Source organism: Vidua macroura, chromosome 1 (genome assembly GCF_024509145.1).
Source record: "Vidua macroura isolate BioBank_ID:100142 chromosome 1, ASM2450914v1, whole genome shotgun sequence".
In the NCBI taxonomy this organism is placed as follows: domain Eukaryota; kingdom Metazoa; phylum Chordata; class Aves; order Passeriformes; family Viduidae; genus Vidua; species Vidua macroura.
In genome coordinates, this window is record NC_071571.1 from 153135146 (window position 1) to 153152513 (window position 17368).

General features: G+C 54.0%; 5 protein-coding genes across 5 annotated transcripts; 3 read left to right on the forward strand and 2 right to left on the reverse strand.

The window, feature by feature from the left end:
- Positions 1-83: 83 nt before the first annotated feature.
- On the reverse strand, positions 84-769 carry LOC128819037 (feather beta keratin-like). Its single transcript, XM_053998946.1, has 2 exons — positions 645-769; positions 84-454 (listed from the first exon to the last, which is right to left on the reverse strand). Exons 1-2 carry the CDS (start codon positions 767-769, stop codon positions 85-87), a joined length of 495 nt encoding a protein of 164 aa, XP_053854921.1. The 3' UTR covers position 84.
- Positions 770-2552: 1783 nt separating this feature from the next.
- Positions 2553-3163, forward strand: LOC128819201 (feather keratin B-4-like). Its single transcript, XM_053999190.1, has 2 exons — positions 2553-2617; positions 2802-3163. The coding sequence occupies exon 2, from the start codon at positions 2822-2824 to the stop codon at positions 3161-3163; it is 342 nt and encodes a 113-aa protein (XP_053855165.1). The 5' UTR covers positions 2553-2617; positions 2802-2821.
- Positions 3164-6242: 3079 nt separating this feature from the next.
- Positions 6243-12599, forward strand: LOC128819214 (feather beta keratin-like). Its single transcript, XM_053999216.1, has 2 exons — positions 6243-6540; positions 12538-12599. Exons 1-2 carry the CDS (start codon positions 6243-6245, stop codon positions 12597-12599), a joined length of 360 nt encoding a protein of 119 aa, XP_053855191.1.
- On the reverse strand, positions 9376-9876 carry LOC128819171 (feather beta keratin-like). Its single transcript, XM_053999123.1, has one exon. The coding sequence runs from the start codon at positions 9872-9874 to the stop codon at positions 9521-9523; it is 354 nt and encodes a 117-aa protein (XP_053855098.1). The 5' UTR covers positions 9875-9876; the 3' UTR covers positions 9376-9520.
- Positions 12600-15364: 2765 nt separating the features above from the next.
- On the forward strand, positions 15365-16200 carry LOC128819054 (feather beta keratin-like). The gene is made up of 2 exons (XM_053998970.1): positions 15365-15485; positions 15678-16200. The coding sequence occupies exons 1-2, from the start codon at positions 15365-15367 to the stop codon at positions 16040-16042; spliced, it is 486 nt and encodes a 161-aa protein (XP_053854945.1). The 3' UTR covers positions 16043-16200.
- The last annotated feature ends 1168 nt before the right edge of the window (positions 16201-17368 follow it).

A 17368-nucleotide genomic window follows, 5' to 3' on the forward strand; every position in this document is an offset into this window, starting at 1 on the left:
GCCTTGGCCCAGAGAGGCGTCCTCAATGCCTGAGATGTGTTCCAGGGAGTGGGTGGTTGGTGTCAGGGCTGGTGCTGAGGGCCCTTAGCAGTTGTAGCCATAGCCCCTTCTGCCATAGCAGCCCAGGCCTCCCAGCCCATAGCCACAGCCATAGCCAAATCCACGGCCATAGCCAAGGCCATAGCCAAAGCCACCAAATCCACCAGAGATGGGCTGTCCCTGCACACTGAGCTCAGTGCCCACGGCAGCCGAGGAGGTGGATCCGACGGCGGTGTTCTGGGGGAAGGAGGTCATGATGGGTCCTGGCAGGGTGACCAGCACGGGAGAAGGCTGGATAACGACGCGGGAATCCTGGCATTGCAGGGCACAGGGCTCGTTGCAGCTGTTGGCCAGCGGGGTGGGTCCGCAGGGTCGGCAGAGGGTGTTGCAGGCCATGGCTGTGGGGTGGAGGGTCCTGGAAAAGAGGGGGGTGAGGCAGGGCAGGGGTGAGTGGCACAAGCGGCAGTGATGCAGAAGAGTGAGGGAGGGCAGAGGCTGTTGTGGGGTTGTGGGGAGGTGTGAGGGCTGCTGAGGCTGGGGCTGAGCGTGCCGGCAGAGAGGAACCACGAGTGCAGGAGCAGGAGGTTCAGGGGTTTGAGACTCACCTGGTTGTTGGCAGGAGCAGGAGCAGAAGGAGTGTGGAGAAGTGTGTGAGGGAGAGAGGTTCTGGGCTGGCTTTTATGCTGGTCCTGGAGGGGCGGGACAGCCTTGTCCCATGGCCTTGGGGCATTTTGAGGCAGCAGCTCTTGCCTGGCCAAGGCAGGTGAATCATGAGGTGGGGAATGTTTTTCTTCATGCAATTCTGCAATTCCATGTCCTGCTCTTGAGGACATGTCCAGGTGACCTTGGGGGCGGCTTTCAATCGGGAGTTGCTATTTGGGTGGACTTGATTGTTCAGTGTTTGTCCAGCAGGGCTGAATAAACAAGCAGACCTCTGGAAAGGTGCAATGTCATCAGTGAGGTAATTTTGTGGCCCTCGTCTGCTGTGGTTTGTGGGTGCCTTGTGGAGACCTGGACTCTGTTCTGTGCCACTGGATGTCCATCAGTCATTGTGTTGTACCCAGGAATGCTGAGGGAGCTGCTGATGTTTTGGGGAGGTCACTCTGCAAAGACTTGGAAGATTCCGCTGCCTGGGAGTGTTTCCTGATGGATGAAAGAGAGCTCCTGGCCTTGTGTCTTGAATGGGGCCAAGGGAGAGGATCTGGGAAATGCAAGGCTGCTCAGGCTACACTTGTTACAGCGTTACGATCCATTTGGATATTCTAAATTTAAACAACAACCTCATCTGTCATTTAAAATGTATTTCCTGACCTCATTCCGAAATCTAAGAAATAAACAACAAATGGGGCCCATCCCTTTGTTTCCAGGCTTCTCTGTGACATCAATTCCTTTATTCCGCATTCAAGCCGTAAGGTTTCATAATTTATATCCCTCGAGTCTTAGTATTATGTTCCTCTTAGCAAATAACCATTAATTACTAACGGATGGTCAACAACCTCCTCTTTCCTTCTCTGCCATTACTTGGGCATTCCTTTGTGGGATTCTCAGATTCCACGTTCACCTCTAGAGGCCGTGTCCATCTCACCTTGACGGCAGCCTTGAGGTGTGCATTTAGAGATGAAATTTTGGTGTTGCGGGGACAGCAGGAAGACGTGACCAAAGCTTTGGAGAACTGAGGCCACCCTGCAGCACTGGCTTGTGGGTGGGTTGTGAAGAGTTGCCACCAGCCTCTCTCAGCCCTGACAAGCTGCTCTGGGCTTTGCAGCTCTTCCCAATATCCAGTGTTGCCCCTTCCACCCCATTCCCTCTCTCCACGCTATTTCCCCAACTGTCAAAGCCTGACTGGAGACGTCACCTTCACCACTGGTCGTGCTCTTGGTGTCCCTCTTGCCTGTAAGGATTTGATACTCAGGGTCTTTTGGATCTTTACTTGGACTGAGTGTGGAGGAGCGAGGTCGCTCCTCTGGGCATTGTCTGATGGTCAGAAAGAGGATTTGGAAGTTGTCCCGGGTTTTTGGAGGCGAGTGTTGCACAATCCTGAACAACCCAGTCGAGACCAGGTGTCCAGTGTGGTGGCCTGAGAAGGGTCTGAATGGCAGGGCCCAGAGGGTTGAGGTCCAGGATGTCCTTTAAAATGGGCAGAAGCTGAGAGAGCTGCAAGTTCTTTCAGGCCAGAGGCAAGAAAGCAAACAGGACACATTCTCAATACGCCATGGAATGACCTTGGATGACACCCGAGTTCTCCTCAGCTTTGGCTGAATCTTCTACGTGCCCTGGCACGCGACGTCAACAACCACACACTGGTCTCTAATTCTGGCAGTTAAGAGGTGCCGCCAAGGTCAGATGGACACCGCCCCAAGGGAAGGATCTGAAATTGCTGAATTCCAGGAAGGAAAACACTCCCCACCTCAGGACTCACCAGGCTGGGCCAAGCAAGAGCTGCTGCCTAAAAACTGCCCCAAGGCCATGGGACAAGGCTGTACCTTCCCTCCAGAACCAACATAAAAGCCAACCCAGAGCCTCTCTCCCTCACACACTTCTCCTGACGCCTTCTCCTTCTGCTCCTGCTGACAACCAGGTGAGCCTCAAACCCCTGAACCTACTCTACCCCTGGCCCTTCTCTTCCAGCACACTCAGCCCCAGCCTCAGCAGCCCTGACGCCTCCCCACAGCCCCACAACAGCCTCCACACTCCCTCACCCTCCTGCATCACTGCCCTCACACCCCCATGCCCCTGCCCTGCCTCACCCCCTTCTCTTCCAGGCACCCTCCACACCTCAGCCATGGCCTGCAACACCCTCTGCCAACCCTGTGGACCCACCCCGCTGGCCAACAGCTGCAACGAGCCCTGTGCCCTGCAGTGCCAGGATTCCCGCGTCGTTATCCAGCCTTCTCCTGTGCTGGTCACCCTGCCAGGACCCATCATGACCTCCTTCCCCCAGAACACCGCCGTCGGATCCACCTCCTCGGCTGCCGTGGGCACTGAGCTCAGTGTGCAGGGACAGCCCATCTCTGGTGGATTTGGTGGCTTCGGTGGCTACGGCCTTGGCTACGGCCGTGGATTTGGCTATGGGCTGGGAGGCCTGGGCTGCTATGGCAGAAGGGGCTATGGCTACAACTGCTAAGGGCCCTCTGCACCACTCCTGACACCACCAGCTCTGGCCTCTGGCAACAGCTCCTGCAAGCAAAGCACCTCAGCTGATGGTTGCCCTACTCGCACCTCACAACAGATTATTTCCACCGCTTTCCTCTGCCTTTTCATTCTTTTGCACCAATAAAGTTTTCCTGCAACAAACCTGTGATATGTCTTTTTTTTTTTTTTCAATGGTCTCACATCTTCACCCACCACTCTCTAGAGCTCAACAGGCCATTGAGGGTACCTGCAACAGGGCAGCAACAATTTTCCTTACATATACAAAACAACTAAAAACCTATTCTGGCACAGGAAGCACAGGAGGGAACATCTTCCAGAACATGTCACACACCCTGCCAACTGCTACACCAAAGACATTGACACATCAATCTTGTCCTTGGCACAAAACTGGAAAAGTCACTCCATGCCAGTGCACACTTGACAAACTCTCTTCCTGGCCAGGACTCCTGAAGCTTTCCAGCAAAGACAGAAACAACATCAACCTCTTGGGCAGGAGCTCTGGAGTGCAAGTGCCTCAACTGCCCTGCTCCAGCAAAACTAACAGAGGAACATTTCCAGAACCACGGACAGTGCAGATTTGGATCTCCCAAGTCAGAGACTCCACCACTGCTTCCGATCTCTGATCATCCTCATAATGAAAAATTCTTGTCTTCTTTGCCCATGGAATTCCATCTTATTTCACTCGTGCTCTTGCTGTCATGCCCTGCATGTTTACACTGCTGAGGACAGCCAGGCTCCCTTGTCTTCACCTGCCACCATCAGGGATTTGCACACACTGATGTCCAGGACACTGATGGTCACTGATGTCCGTCCTTGTCCCCTTTGAGTCCTGGCTCTCTCCCTTTCCCATCTAGCAATCGTCTTTCAGACCCGTTTGTACCTGGGTGGCCCTGAGCTCATCTCAGTGGGGAGCCCAGAACTGCCCACAACACCTCACACGGGACCTCACCGGTGCTGAGCAAACAGCGACAGTCACCTCTCACTGCCTCATCCCAACCCTTTTCCATATCCTGCCCTGGAACCTTGGGGTCCCTTTTCCCACAAGGGCACAGGAACACCACCAGCTCCATTTCTTCTCATCCACAATGCCAAAGGCTTTTTGCAAAAGAAAGCAATTGTTCCAATTGATACCCACCTCTTCCTTCCTACCTGGGATGACTTCCTCGTTCCTCCCAAGAAACAGCCCTTGGCAGATGCCCTTGCTGAGCTCCAGCTGAGGTCCAGGACCACTCAGATTTTCATTCTTGGCCAAAAGGATCCAACTCCTGGGCCTTGCTGCCATCTGGACATTGGGACAGGCCTCTGGGCCCAGTTATTCAGACCCTTCTCAAGCCACTGACACAACCAGGAGTGCCTGGTCATCCAGGATCAGGCAATGCTCTCTGCCAAAAACCTTGGGAAACACCAAATCCTCTTTCAGACCATCACAAGTGGCCTCACCCCTTTGCACTCAGCCCCAGTAAAGACCCCAAAGGCCCTGGATACCAAAACCTTAAAGGCAAGAGGGGCACCAATACATCCTCATAGCACAGTTAACAGGAAAGTTCAAATCTAGTGTCAGGCTTAGCCAGGTGGGATCAAGGTGGGAAGGCAAGAAATGAGAGGGAAGGGGCAACACCTCCGGCACAGCTGTAAATCCCCAACCAGATGGACAGGGCTGGGAGCGAATGGGGCTCCTCTTCACAACAAACCCACAAACCACAGCACACCCATGCCACAGGGTCACCTTGCCAATGACAACCGCACCTCCCCGAAGTTTTGGTTGCTTATTCCACCCTCCCTGACACTCATCTTCAGAGCAAACCCTCCCAGATGCCACCAACACTCACATACCAATAAGCCACACTTAAAAGCCACGCTCAAGTTCAGAAGGACAGGGCCTCAAGAGAAGGACATGGAATCGTGGCATTCCATAAAGGCACACCCTCATCATGACAGAGAGGGAAAGCGGAGCACGCTGACCACCAGGTAGCAATTACTGGGTTTTGCTCACAGGAACACAATATTGTGATTTACAGGATATAAATCATTAAGAAACCTGATGGCCTGAATGTGGAATAAGGGAATTGACACCACAGAGCAGCCTGGGAACAAAGGGATAGGACCCCGCTTGTTGTTTCTTATTGGATTTCTGAATGAGGTCAAGGAATACACTTTGCATGCAAGAGTGTGTTGAAATTAGAATTTGAGGAATCCAAGAGGACCATAAAACCCAAACAGGTTCAGCCTGAACAGCCTCTGGTTCACCAGATCTTGTGAGCCCATTCAAGACGCAAAGCCAAGGGCTCTCTTTCATCCATCAGGAACAGCTCCCAGGCACTGGGATCTTTCCAAGCTCTTCCAGAGTGACCTCCCCAGGACATCAGCAGCTCCCTCAGCATTCCTGGGTGCAACACAATGACTGATGGACATCCAGCAGCACAAAACAGAGTCCCAGTCTTCACAAGTCACCCGCAAACCACAGCACCCAAGGGCCACAAAGTGACATCACTGATGACGTTGCAAATCTCCAGGGCTCTGGTTGTTTATTCATTCCTCCCTGACACACATCTGACAATGAAATCCTGCCAAATTCCAACCCATGAAAAATGCTGCCAAGATCAGAGGGACACGGCATCAAGAGCAGGACATTGCAATTGCAGAGCAGAATCACAAAGGAAAACACTCCCTACCTCATGACCTCATGCCAGGCAGGGTGAGGCAAGAGCTGCTGCCCCAAAAATGCCCCAAGACCACGGGACAAGGCAGTCCCGCCCCTCCAGGACCAGTATAAAAGCCAGCCCAGAGCCTCTCTCCCTCACACACTTCTCCACACTCCTTCTGCTCCTGCTGACAACCAGGTAAGCCTCATCCCCTGACCCTCTCGCTCCTCCACCCCTGGACCCTCTTTTCCAGCATGCTCAGCCCCAGCCTCAGCAGCCCTCACACCTCCCCGCAGCCACACAACAGCCTCCACATTCTCTCACCCTCCTGCATCACTACCCCATGCACCCTTATGCCCCTGCCCTGCCTCACTCCCTTCTTTTCCAGGGACCCTCCACACCACAGCCATGGCCTGCAACACCCTCTGCCAACCCTGCGGACCCACCCCGCTGGCCAACAGCTGCAACGAGCCCTGTGCCCTGCAGTGCCAGGATTCCCGTGTCGTCATCGACCCTTCCCCTGTGCTGGTCACCCTGCCAGGACCCATCATGACCTCCTTCCCCCAGAACACCGCCGTCGGATCCACCTCCTCGGCTGCCGTGGGCACTGAGCTCAGTGTGCAGGGACAGCCCATCTCTGGTGGATTTGGTGGCTTCGGTGGCTATGGCCTTGGCTACGGCCGTGGATTTGGCTATGGGCTGGGAGGCCTGGGCTGCTATGGCAGAAGGGGCTATGGCTACAATTGCTAGGGGCCCTCAGCACCTCTCCTGGCACCAGCCACCCACTCCCTGGAACACATCTCAGGCATTGAGGATGCCTCTCTGGGCCAAGGCTCTTCTACGCGCTCCGCGATTCCTGTTCTTGTGACACCTTAAGGCTACGCCTTAAGAGCGATGGTGGTTGGTGTGTCTCAGGGCACCAAGTAAGGCAGCAGCCAAGCGGCCAGCCCGGGCTGCCTGCAAACATGGCCCATCTGCCTCCTGCTCTTTTCCCTCTTCCTTTCATATCTCTCCAGTCCCTTCTTCTGCAAACCTCTTCTCCCAGGCCGGAGACCATTGGGAACCTCCACCATCAGGTTGCTTCTACAGCAAAGCAGGAAGGCCTTCATGCTCTGGCCAAACCTACTGCAATTAAAGGAACTTGGCTGATGGTTGGCCCTACTTGCCCCTTCTACTGGCTGCTCATGACCACTCACACTTCTTTTGCCTCAATAAAATACCATTGCCTCGCAACCTGAGACGTCTTCTCCAACTTTTTTCTGGCAAAGGTGTGCCAACCACACTTGGCACAAATCCATGTGTCCGCACACCGTTTGTGGAGGGTGCAAATTGCACCAATACCTCTTGTGGAATTGGTTCTGCAGTTCCACTCCCCACTGGGACACACTGATACACTTTATGTCCATCACAGAGGAGAACCTCACTGCCTTAATCACAGGCCTGGATTCCATAATGCAGCTCCATCCTTGATTCTGGAACAAGCCCCTCATGGGTGCTGTCGTCATTTTGGCCGGACATCAGTTGCTCCAGACCCTCATCATCTTCCTGGCCCATTTACAGATCCGCTCCAGCTGCTGCATGTCTCCCTTATGTTCACATCCCAGAGTCAAACGCACAACTCCAGTCCATCCCAACCAGAGCAGAGGGGCAGAATCCCCCCCATCACCTTCTGCCCATGACATGGACCTGAGCTCAGGGGAGTTTCTGGTCAGTTCATTCATGTGGTGGGGCATGTCCAGTTCTTCATCCAAAACCACCCCAAGGCTTTCTCCTCTGGGCTGCTCTCAATCCACTCATTGTCCCGTCTACAGCCATGTTTGGCATTGCTCCAAACCCCATGCAGGACTTTGCACTTGGCCTTGTTCGGCTTCATGAGATGGACAATGTCCCACATCCCCAACCTGTTCCAGCCCTTCTGGCTGCCAACCCTTCCCTCCAGACAGCCAACCCCACTACTCAGCTTGGAGTGGTCCCTGCTTTTGCTGATCATCCCATTAAATCCCATTACCCTGATTTCTGCCTATGATTCACAATTATAACCATCCCACCAGGAGTCTCTGTGGGTCACCACTCATCCCTGTTCTCCACACAGGGACATGGAGCCATTAACCACAACTCTTTGAGTGAGACCATCCCGTCCATTCCTTACCCACCAAATGGTCCAGCCATCAACTCCACATCTCTCCAGCTTAGAGACAAGGATGTTGTCTGGCACGGGAATAAAGGACTTGCACAAGTCCAGGTACAGGACACTGGCATCTATTCCCTCATCCACCCATGCTGGAACAGATACCACCTCATCAAAGCTCCTGCCAAGGTCAGATGGGCATGGCCTTGGGAGCGGGATGTGGAATAGCAGAGCTGTGGGAAGCAAAGCGTTCCCAACCTCGGGACTCACCAGGCTGTGCCAGGCAAGAGCAGCGAGCCTGAAAAATGAAAAATGCCCCAGTGTCGTGGGCAATGGCTGTCCCAAACCTTCCGCCACGGATCATCCTTGAGGCCATGCTCTGGATACCCCTCACCAGAGCTTTGTCTTCCTTGTTCCCAGTAACACAGAGATTATCAGAGTTCTCCAAAACCACCAGAGCAGAGCAGAGGGGCAGGACCTGCTGCACCTGGATTGGAGCAATCCCAAACATGCAGGATAAAGGCTGGGCGATGAGGGGATTGAGCCCAAGGAGGAGCACTTGGAGAGCTTGTGGATGAAGTAATGGGCATGCCCAGCCACGTGAATGCACCGAACAGAAACCCTGTTGTGCCCTGGGCTCATCCCCAGAGCATGGGGGGCAAGTGAGGACTCGGAACTGATTCTGCTCCACTCTGGAGAGACTGGAGATGTGTGTTCAGCTCTGGGAGCTGGAAAAAAGGAAGACATGGACGTGCTCAACCACAGCGGGACATAGCCCTGGAAGATAATTACGGGCAGGAGCAACTGGTGTCCATAAAAATTGAACACACCACCCACAAGGAGCTTGCGGCCAAGGCAAGGAGAGACCTGCATTACTGTGTCCAGGTTTGTGTTTCAACAGCTGGAGGGTTTGTGTGATAATGCACTGGAAGAGCAAAGTGTGGTAGTGAGTAGTGGAACAGCAGAAATAAGAACTAAGAGTGATCTTGGTACACTTTTTCACCCACCCCAGTGGCCTCTACAACCCTGGCGTAGTGCTGAGTGGGACTGGAAGAAGCTTGGGAGAAGAAAGAAGGAGTCATCTGAAGTAGTGATGCAAGAAAACTTTATTGAGGTAGAAGGGTGAAAACTCAGGAGCAGCCAGTGGGAGGGAGCTGGTCTGAGGTGCAAGGACGGTGACCATTAGCCAAGGTCCCTTCCTTTGGTGAGGTTTGGCCAGAGCATCAAGGCCTTCCTGGCCTGCAATGGGAGCAGCCCAGCAGAGGTGCCAGATGGTCTCTGGCTTGGGACAAGGGGTTTGTCCAGAGGGGAATGGAGACATCCAAAGGAGGAATGGATCCAATGGAGAGCAGGGAGTGGGGGAAAGCAGGAATGGAGATGGGCCATGTTTGCAGGCAGCTCGGGCTGGCCCTTTGGCTGCTGCCTTGCTTGGTGCCCTGAGAGCAGGAGCTGGAAGTGCTGAGCCCATTTGAGAGCCTTGACCCAGAGAGGCGTCCTCAATGCCTGAGATGTGTTCCAGGGAGTGGGTGGTTGGTGTCAGCGGTGGTGCTGAGGGCCCTTAGCAGTTGTAGCCATAGCCCCTTCTGCCATAGCAGCCCAGGCCTCCCAGCCCATAGCCACAGCCATAGCCAAATCCACGGCCGTAGCCAAGGCCGTAGCCACCAAAGCCACCAAATCCACCAGAGATGGGCTGTCCCTGCACACTGAGCTCAGTGCCCACGGCAGCCGAGGAGGTGGATCCGACGGCGGTGTTCTGGGGGAAGGAGGTCATGATGGGTCCTGGCAGGGTGACCAGCACAGGAGAAGGCTGGATAACGACACGGGAATCCTGGCATTGCAGGGCACAGGGCTCGTTGCAGCTGTTGGCCAGCGGGGTGGGTCCGCAGGGTCGGCAGAGGGTGTTGCAGGCCATGGCTGTGGGGTGGAGGGTCCTGGAAAAGAGGGGGGTGAGGCAGGGCAGGGTGAGTGGCACAAGCAGCAGTGATGCAGAAGGGTGAGGGAGTGTGGAGGCTGCTGTGGGGCTGTGGGGAGGTGTGAGGGCTGCTGAGGCTGGGGCTGAGCGTGCCGGCAGAGAGGAACCACGAGTGCAGGAGCAGGAGGTTCAGGGGTTTGAGACTCACCTGGTTGTTGGCAGGAGCAGGAGCAGAAGGAGTGTGGAGAAGTGTGTGAGGGAGAGAGGCTCTGGGCTGGCTTTTATGCTGGTCCTGGAGGGGCGGGACTGCCTTGTCTCAAGGCCTTGGAGCATTTTGAGGCAGCAGCTCTTGCCTGGCCAAGCCAGGTGAATCATGAGGTGGGGAGTGTTTTTCTTCATGCAATTCTGCAATTCCATGTCCTGCTCTTGAGGACATGTCCAGGTGACCTTGGGGGCGGCTTTCAATCGCGAGTTGGTATTTGGGTGGACTTGATTGTTCAGTGTTTGTCCAGCAGGGCTGAATAAACAAGCAGACCTCTGGAAAGGTGCAATGTCATCAGTGAGGTCATTTTGTGGCCCTCGTCTGCTGTGGTTTGTGGGTGCCTTGTGGAGACCTGGACTCTGTTCTGTGCCACTGGATGTCCATCAGTCATTGTGTTGTACCCAGGAATGCTGAGGGAGCTGCTGATGTTTTGGGGAGGTCACTCTGCAAAGACTTGGAAGATTCCGCTGCCTGGGAGTGTTTCCTGATGGATGAAAGAGAGCTCCTGGCCTTGTGTCTTGAGTGGGGTCAAGGGAGAGGATCTGGGAAACGCAAGGCTGCTCAGGCTACACTTGTTACAGCGTTACGATCCATTTGGATATTCTAAATTTAAACAACAACCTCATCTGTCATTTAAAATGTATTTCCTGACCTCATTCCGAAATCTAAAAAATAAACAACAAATGGGGCCCATCCCTTTGTTTCCAGGCTTCTCTGTGACATCAATTCCTTTATTCCGCATTCAAGCCGTAAGGTTTCATAATTTATATCCCTCGAGTCTTAGTATTATGTTCCTCTTAGCAAATAACCATTAATTACTAACGGATGGTCAACAACCTCCTCTTTCCTTCTCTGCCATTACTTGGGCATTCCTTTGTGGGATTCTCAGATTCCGCGTTCACCTCTAGAGGCCGTGTCCATTTCACCTTGGCGGCAGCCTTGAGGTGTGCATTTAGAGATGAAATTTTGGTGTTGCGGGGACAGCAGGAAGACGTGACCAAAGCTTTGGAGAACTGAGGCCACCCTGCAGCACTGGCTTGTGGGTGGGTTGTGAAGAGTTGCCACCAGCCTCTCTCAGCCCTGACAAGCTGCTCTGGGCTTTGCGGCTCTTCCCAATATCCAGTGTTGCCCCTTCCACACCATTCCCTCTCTCCACGCTATTTCCCCAACTGTCAAAGCCTGACTGGAGACGTCACCTTCACCACTGGTCGTGCTCTTGGTGTCCCTCTTGCCTGTAAGGATTTGATACTCAGGGTCTTTTGGATCTTTACTTGGACTGAGTGTGGAGCAGTGAGGTCACTCCTCTGGGCATTGTCTGATTGTCAGAAAGAGGATTTGGAAGTTGTCCCGGGTTTTTGGAGGTGAGTGTTGCACAATCCTGAACAACCCAGTCGAGACCAGGTCTCCAGTGTGGTGGCTTGAGAAGGGTCTGAATGGCAGGGCCCAGAGGGTTGAGGTCCAGGATGTCCTTTAAAATGGGCAGAAGCTGAGAGAGCTGCGAGTTCTTTCAGGCCAGAGGCAAGAAAGCAAACAGGACACGTTCTCAATACGCCATGGAATGACCTTGGATGACACCCAAGTTCTCCTCAGCTTTGGCTGAATCTTCTACGTGCCCTGGCATGCGACGTCAACAACCACACACTGGTCTCTAATTCTGGCAGTTAAGAGGTGCCGCCAAGGTCAGATGGACACCGCCCCAAGGGAAGGACCAGAAACTGCAGAATTCCAGGAAGGAAAACACTCCCCACCTCAGGACTCACCAGGCTGGGCAAAGCAAGAGCTTCTGCCTAAAAACTGCCCCAAGGCCATGGGACAAGGCAGTCCCGCCCCTCCACAACCAGCATAAAAGCCAACCCAGAGCCTCTCTCCATCACACACTTTGCCTGACGCCTTCTCCTCCTGCTCCTGCCAACAACCAGGTGAGCCTCAAACCCCTGAACCTACTCTACCCCTGGCCCTTCTCTTCCAGCACGCTCAGCCCCAGCCTCAGCAGCCCTCACACCTCCCCACAGCCCAACAAGAGCCTCCACACTCCCTCACCCTCCTGCATCACTGCCCCTCACACCCCCAAGCCCCTGCCCTGCCTCACTCCCTTCTCTTCCAGGCACCCTCCACACCTCAGCCATGGCCTGCAACAACCTCTGCCAACCCTGCGGACCCACCCCGCTGGCCAACAGCTGCAACGAGCCCTGTGCCCTGCAATGCCAGGATTCCCGCGTCGTTATCCAGCCTTCTCCTGTGCTGGTCACCCTGCCAGGACCCATCATGACCTCCTTCCCCCAGAACACCGCCGTCGGATCCACCTCCTCGGCTGCCGTGGGCACTGAGCTCAGTGTGCAGGGACAGCCCATCTCTGGTGGATTTGGTGGCTTTGGCTACGGCCTTGGCTACGGCCGTGGATTTGGCTATGGGCTGGGAGGCCTGGGCTGCTATGGCAGAAGGGGCTATGGCTACAACTGCTAAGGGCCCTCTGCACCACTCCTGACACCACCAGCTCTGGGCTCTGGCAACAGCTCCTGCAAGCAAAGCACCTCAGCTGATGGTCGCCCTACTCGCACCTCACAACAGATTATTTCCACCGCTTTCCTCTGCCTTTTCATTCTTTTGCACCAATAAAGTTTTCCTGCAACAAACCTGTGAAATGTCTTTTTTTTTTTTTTTCCAACGGTCTCGCATCTTCACCCACCACTCTCTAGAGCTCAACAGGCCATTGAGGGTACCTGCAACAGGGCAGCAACAATTTTCCTTACATATACAAAACAACTAAAAACCTATTCTGGCACAGGAAGAACAGGATGGGACATCTTCCAGGACATGTCACACACCCTGCAAACTGCTACACCAAAGGCATTGACACATCAATACTCTCCTTGGCACAAAACTGGAAAAGTCACTCCATGCCAGTGCACACTTGACAAACTCTCTTCCTGGCCAGGACTCCTGAAGCCTTCCAGCAAAGAGAGAAACAACATCAACCTCTTGGGCAGGTGCTCTGGAGTGCAAGTGCCTCAACTGCCCTGCTCCAGCAAGACCAACAGAGGAACATTTCCAGAACCACGGACAGTGCAGATTTGGATCTCCCAAGTCAGAGACTCCACCACCGCTTCCAATCTCTGATCATCCTCATAATGAAAGATTCTTGGCTTCTTTGCCCATGGAATTCCATCTTATTTCACTTGTGCTCTTGCTGTCATGCCCTGCATGTTTACACTGCTGAGGACAGCCAGGCTCCCTTGTCTTCACCTGCCACCATCAGGGATTTGCACACACTGATGTCCAGGACACTGATGGTCACTGATGTCCATTCTTGTCCCCTGGCAGTCCTGGCTCTCTCCCTTTCCCATCTAGCAATCGTCTTTCAGACCCGTTTGTATCTGGGTGGCCCTGAGCTCATCTCAGTGGGGAGCCCAGAACTGCCCACAACACCTCACACGGGACCTCACCGGTGCTGAGCAAACAGCGACAGTCACCTCTCACTGCCTCATCCCAACCCTTTTCCATATCCTGCCCTGGAACCTTGGGGTCCCTTTTGCCACAAGGGCACAGGAACACCGCCAGCTCCATTTCTTCTCTTCCACAATGCCAAAGGCTTTTTGCAAAAGAAAGCAATTGTTCCAATTGATACCCATCTCTTCCTTCCTACCTGGGATGACTTCCTCGTTCCTCCCAAGAAACAGCCCTTGGCAGATGCCCTTGCTGAGCTCCAGCCGAGGTCCAGGACCACTCAGGTTTTCATTCTTGGCCAAAAGGATCCAACTCCTGGGCCTTGCTGCCATCTGGACATTGGGACAGGCCTCTGGGCCCAGTTATTCAGACCCTTCTCAAGCCACCGACACAACCAGGAGTGCCTGGTCGTCCAGGATCAGGCAATGCTCTCTGCCAAAAACCTTGGGAAACGCCAAATCCTCTTTCAGACCATCACTCTTTCAGACCATCACAAGTGGCCTCACCCCTTTGCACTCAGCCCCAGTAAAGACCCCAAAGGCCCTGGATACCAAAACCTTAAAGGCAAGAGGGGCACCAATACATCCTCATGGCACAGTTAACAGGAAAGTTCAAATCTACTGTCAGGCTTAGCCAGGTGGGATCAAGGTGGGAAGGCAAGAAATGAGAGGGAAGGGGCAACACCTCCGGCACAGCTGTAAATCCCCAACCAGATGGACAGAGCTGGGAGGGAATGGGACTCCTCTTCACAACAAACCCACAAACCACAGCACACCCCTGCCACAGGGTCACCTTGCCAATGACAACCGCACCTCCCCGAAGTTTTGGTTGCTTATTCCACCCTCCCTGACACTCATCTTCAGAGCAAACCCTCCCAGATGCCACCAACACTCACATACCAATAAGCCACACTTAAAAGCCACGCTCAAGGTCAGAAGGACAGGGCCTCAAGAGAAGGACGTGGAATCGTGGCATTCCATAAAGGCACACCCTCATCATGACAGAGAGGGAAAGCGGAGCACGCTGACCATCAGGTAGCAATTACTGGGTTTTGCTCACAGGAACACAATATTGTGATTTACAGGATATAAATCATTAAGAAACCTGATGGCCTGAATGTGGAATAAGAGAATTGACACCACAGAGCAGCCTGGGAACAAAGGGATAGGACCCCGCTTGTTGTTTCTTATTGGATTTCTGAATGAGGTCAAGGAATACACTTTGCATGCAAGAGTGTGTTGAAATTAGAATTTGAGGAATCCAAGAGGACCATAAAACCCAAACAGGTTCAGCCTGAACAGCCTCTGGTTCACCAGATCTTGTGAGCCCATTCAAGACGCAAAGCCAAGGGCTCTCTTTCATCCATCAGGAACAGCTCCCAGGCACTGGGATCTTTCCAAGCTCTTCCAGAGTGACCTCCCCAGGACATCAGCAGCTCCCTCAGCATTCCTGGGTGCAACACAATGACTGATGGACATCCAGCAGCACAAAACAGAGTCCCAGTCTTCACAAGTCACCCGCAAACCACAGCACCCAAGGGCCACAAAGTGACATCACTGATGACGTTGCAAATCTCCAGGGCTCTGGTTGTTTATTCATTCCTCCCTGACACACATCTGACAATGAAATCCTGCCAAATTCCAACCCATGAAAAATGCTGCCAAGATCAGAGGGACACGGCATCAAGAGCAGGACATGGAATTGCAGAACATCACAAAGGAAAACACTCCCCACCTCATGACCGAATGCCAGGCGGGGTGAGGCAAGAGCTGCTGAACCCAAAAATGCCCCAAGGCCATGGGACAAGGCAGTCCCGCCCCTCCAGGACCAGCATAAAAGCCAACCCAGAGCCTCTCTCCCTCACACACTTCTCCACACTCCTTCTGCTCCTGCTCCTGCCAACAACCAGGTGAGTCTCAAACCCCTGAACCTCCTGCTCCTGCACTCCTGGCGCCTCTCTGCCGGCACGCTCAGCCCCAGCCTCAGCAGCCCTCACGCCTCCCCACAGCCCCACAACAGCCTCCACATTCTCTCACCCTCCTGCATCACTACCCCATGCACCCTTATGCCCCGGCCCTGCCTCACTCCCTTCTTTTCCAGGGACCCTCCACACCACAGCCATGGCCTGCAACACCCTCTGCCAACCCTGCGGACCCACCCCGCTGGCCAACAGCTGCAACGAGCCCTGTGCCCTGCAATGCCAGGATTCCCGTGTCGTCATTGACCCTTCCCCTGTGCTGGTCACCCTGCCAGGACCCATCATGACCTCCTTCCCCCAGAACACCGCCGTCGGATCCACCTCCTCGGCTGCAGTGGGCACTGAGCTCAGTGTGCAGGGACAGCCCATCTCTGGTGGATTTGGTGGCTTTGGTGGCTACGGCCTTGGCTACGGCCGTGGATTTGGCTACGGGCTGGGAGGCCTGGGCTGCTATGGCAGAAGGGGCTATGGCTACAATTGCTAAGGGCCCTCAGCACCTCTCCTGACACCAGCCACCCACTCCCTGGAACACACCTCAGGCATTGAGGACGCCTCTCTGGGCCAAGGCTCTTCTACGCGCTCCGCGATTCCTGTTCTTGTGACAACTTAAGGCAACGCCTTAAGAGCGATGGAGCTTGGTGTGTCTCAGGGCACCAAGCAAGGCAGTAGCCAAGCAGCCAGCCTGGGCTGCCTGCAAACATGGCCCATCTGCCTCCTGCTCTTTTCCCTCTTCCTTTCATATCTCTCCAGTCCCCTCTGCTGCAAACCTCTTCTCCCAGGCCGGAGACCATTGGGAACCTTCACCATCAGGTTGCTTCTACTGCAAAGCAGGAAGGCCTTCATGCTCTGGCCAAACTTACTGCAAATAAAGGAACTTGGCTGATGGTTGGCCCTACTTGCCCCTTCTACTGGCTGCTCATGACCTCTCACACTTCTTTTGCCTCAATAAAATACCATTGCCTTGCAACCTGAGACGTCTTCTCCAACTTTTTTCTGGAAAAGGTGTGCCAACCACACTTGGCACAAATCCATGTGTCCACACACCGTTTGTGGAGGGTGCAAATTGCACCAATACCTCTTGAGGAATTGGTTCTGCACTTCCACTCCCCACTGGGACACACTGATACACTTTGTGTCCATCACAGAGGAGAACCTCACTGCCTTAGTCACAGGCCTGGATTCCATAATGCAGCTCCATCCTTGATTCTGGAACAAGCCCCTCATGGGTGCTGTCTTCATTTTGGCCGGACATCAGTTGCTCCAGACCCTCATCATCTTCCTGGCCCATTTACAGATCCGCCCCAGCTGCTGCATGTCTCCCTTATGTTCACATCCCAGAGTCAAACGCACAACTTCAGTCCAACCCAATCAGAGCAGAGGGGGAGAATCCCCCCCATTCACCTTCTGCCCATGACATGGACCTGAGCTCAGGGGAGTTTCTGGTCAGCTCATTCACGTGGTGGGGCATGTCCAGTTTTTCATCCAAAACCACCCCAAGGCTTTCTCCTCTGGGCTGCTCTCAATCCACTCATTGTCCCGTCTACAGCCATGTTTGGCATTGCTCCAAACCACATGCAGGACCTTGCACTTGGCCTTGTTCGGCTTCATGAGATGGACAATGTCCCACATCCCCAACCTGTTCCAGCCCCTCTGGCTGCCATCCCTTCCCTCCAGACAGCCAACCCCACTACTCAGCTTGGAGTGGTCCCTGCTTTTGCTGATCATCCCATTAAATCCCATTACCCTGATTTCTGCCTATGATTCACAATTATAACCGTCCCACCAGGAGTTTCTGTGGGTCACCACTCAT

What these genes read in the sequence shown, in the direction of transcription:
- LOC128819037 (XM_053998946.1), bottom strand. Translation starts at nt 769, where the DNA reads ATGCCCCAAGGCCATGGGACAAGGCTGTCCCGCCCCTCCAGGACCAGC. An exon ending in CTGCTCCTGCCAACAACCAG is followed by an intron (nt 455 to 644) that starts GTGAGTCTCAAA and finishes CCTCTTTTCCAG; the next exon opens with GACCCTCCACCCCACAGCCA.
- LOC128819201 (XM_053999190.1), top strand. Translation starts at nt 2,822, where the DNA reads ATGGCCTGCAACACCCTCTGCCAACCCTGTGGACCCACCCCGCTGGCC.
- LOC128819214 (XM_053999216.1), top strand. Translation starts at nt 6,243, where the DNA reads ATGGCCTGCAACACCCTCTGCCAACCCTGCGGACCCACCCCGCTGGCC. An exon ending in ATTTGGCTATGGGCTGGGAG is followed by an intron (nt 6,541 to 12,537) that starts GCCTGGGCTGCT and finishes ACGGCCGTGGAT; the next exon opens with TTGGCTATGGGCTGGGAGGC.
- LOC128819171 (XM_053999123.1), bottom strand. Translation starts at nt 9,874, where the DNA reads ATGGCCTGCAACACCCTCTGCCGACCCTGCGGACCCACCCCGCTGGCC.
- LOC128819054 (XM_053998970.1), top strand. Translation starts at nt 15,365, where the DNA reads ATGCCCCAAGGCCATGGGACAAGGCAGTCCCGCCCCTCCAGGACCAGC. An exon ending in GCTCCTGCTCCTGCCAACAA is followed by an intron (nt 15,486 to 15,677) that starts CCAGGTGAGTCT and finishes TCCCTTCTTTTC; the next exon opens with CAGGGACCCTCCACACCACA.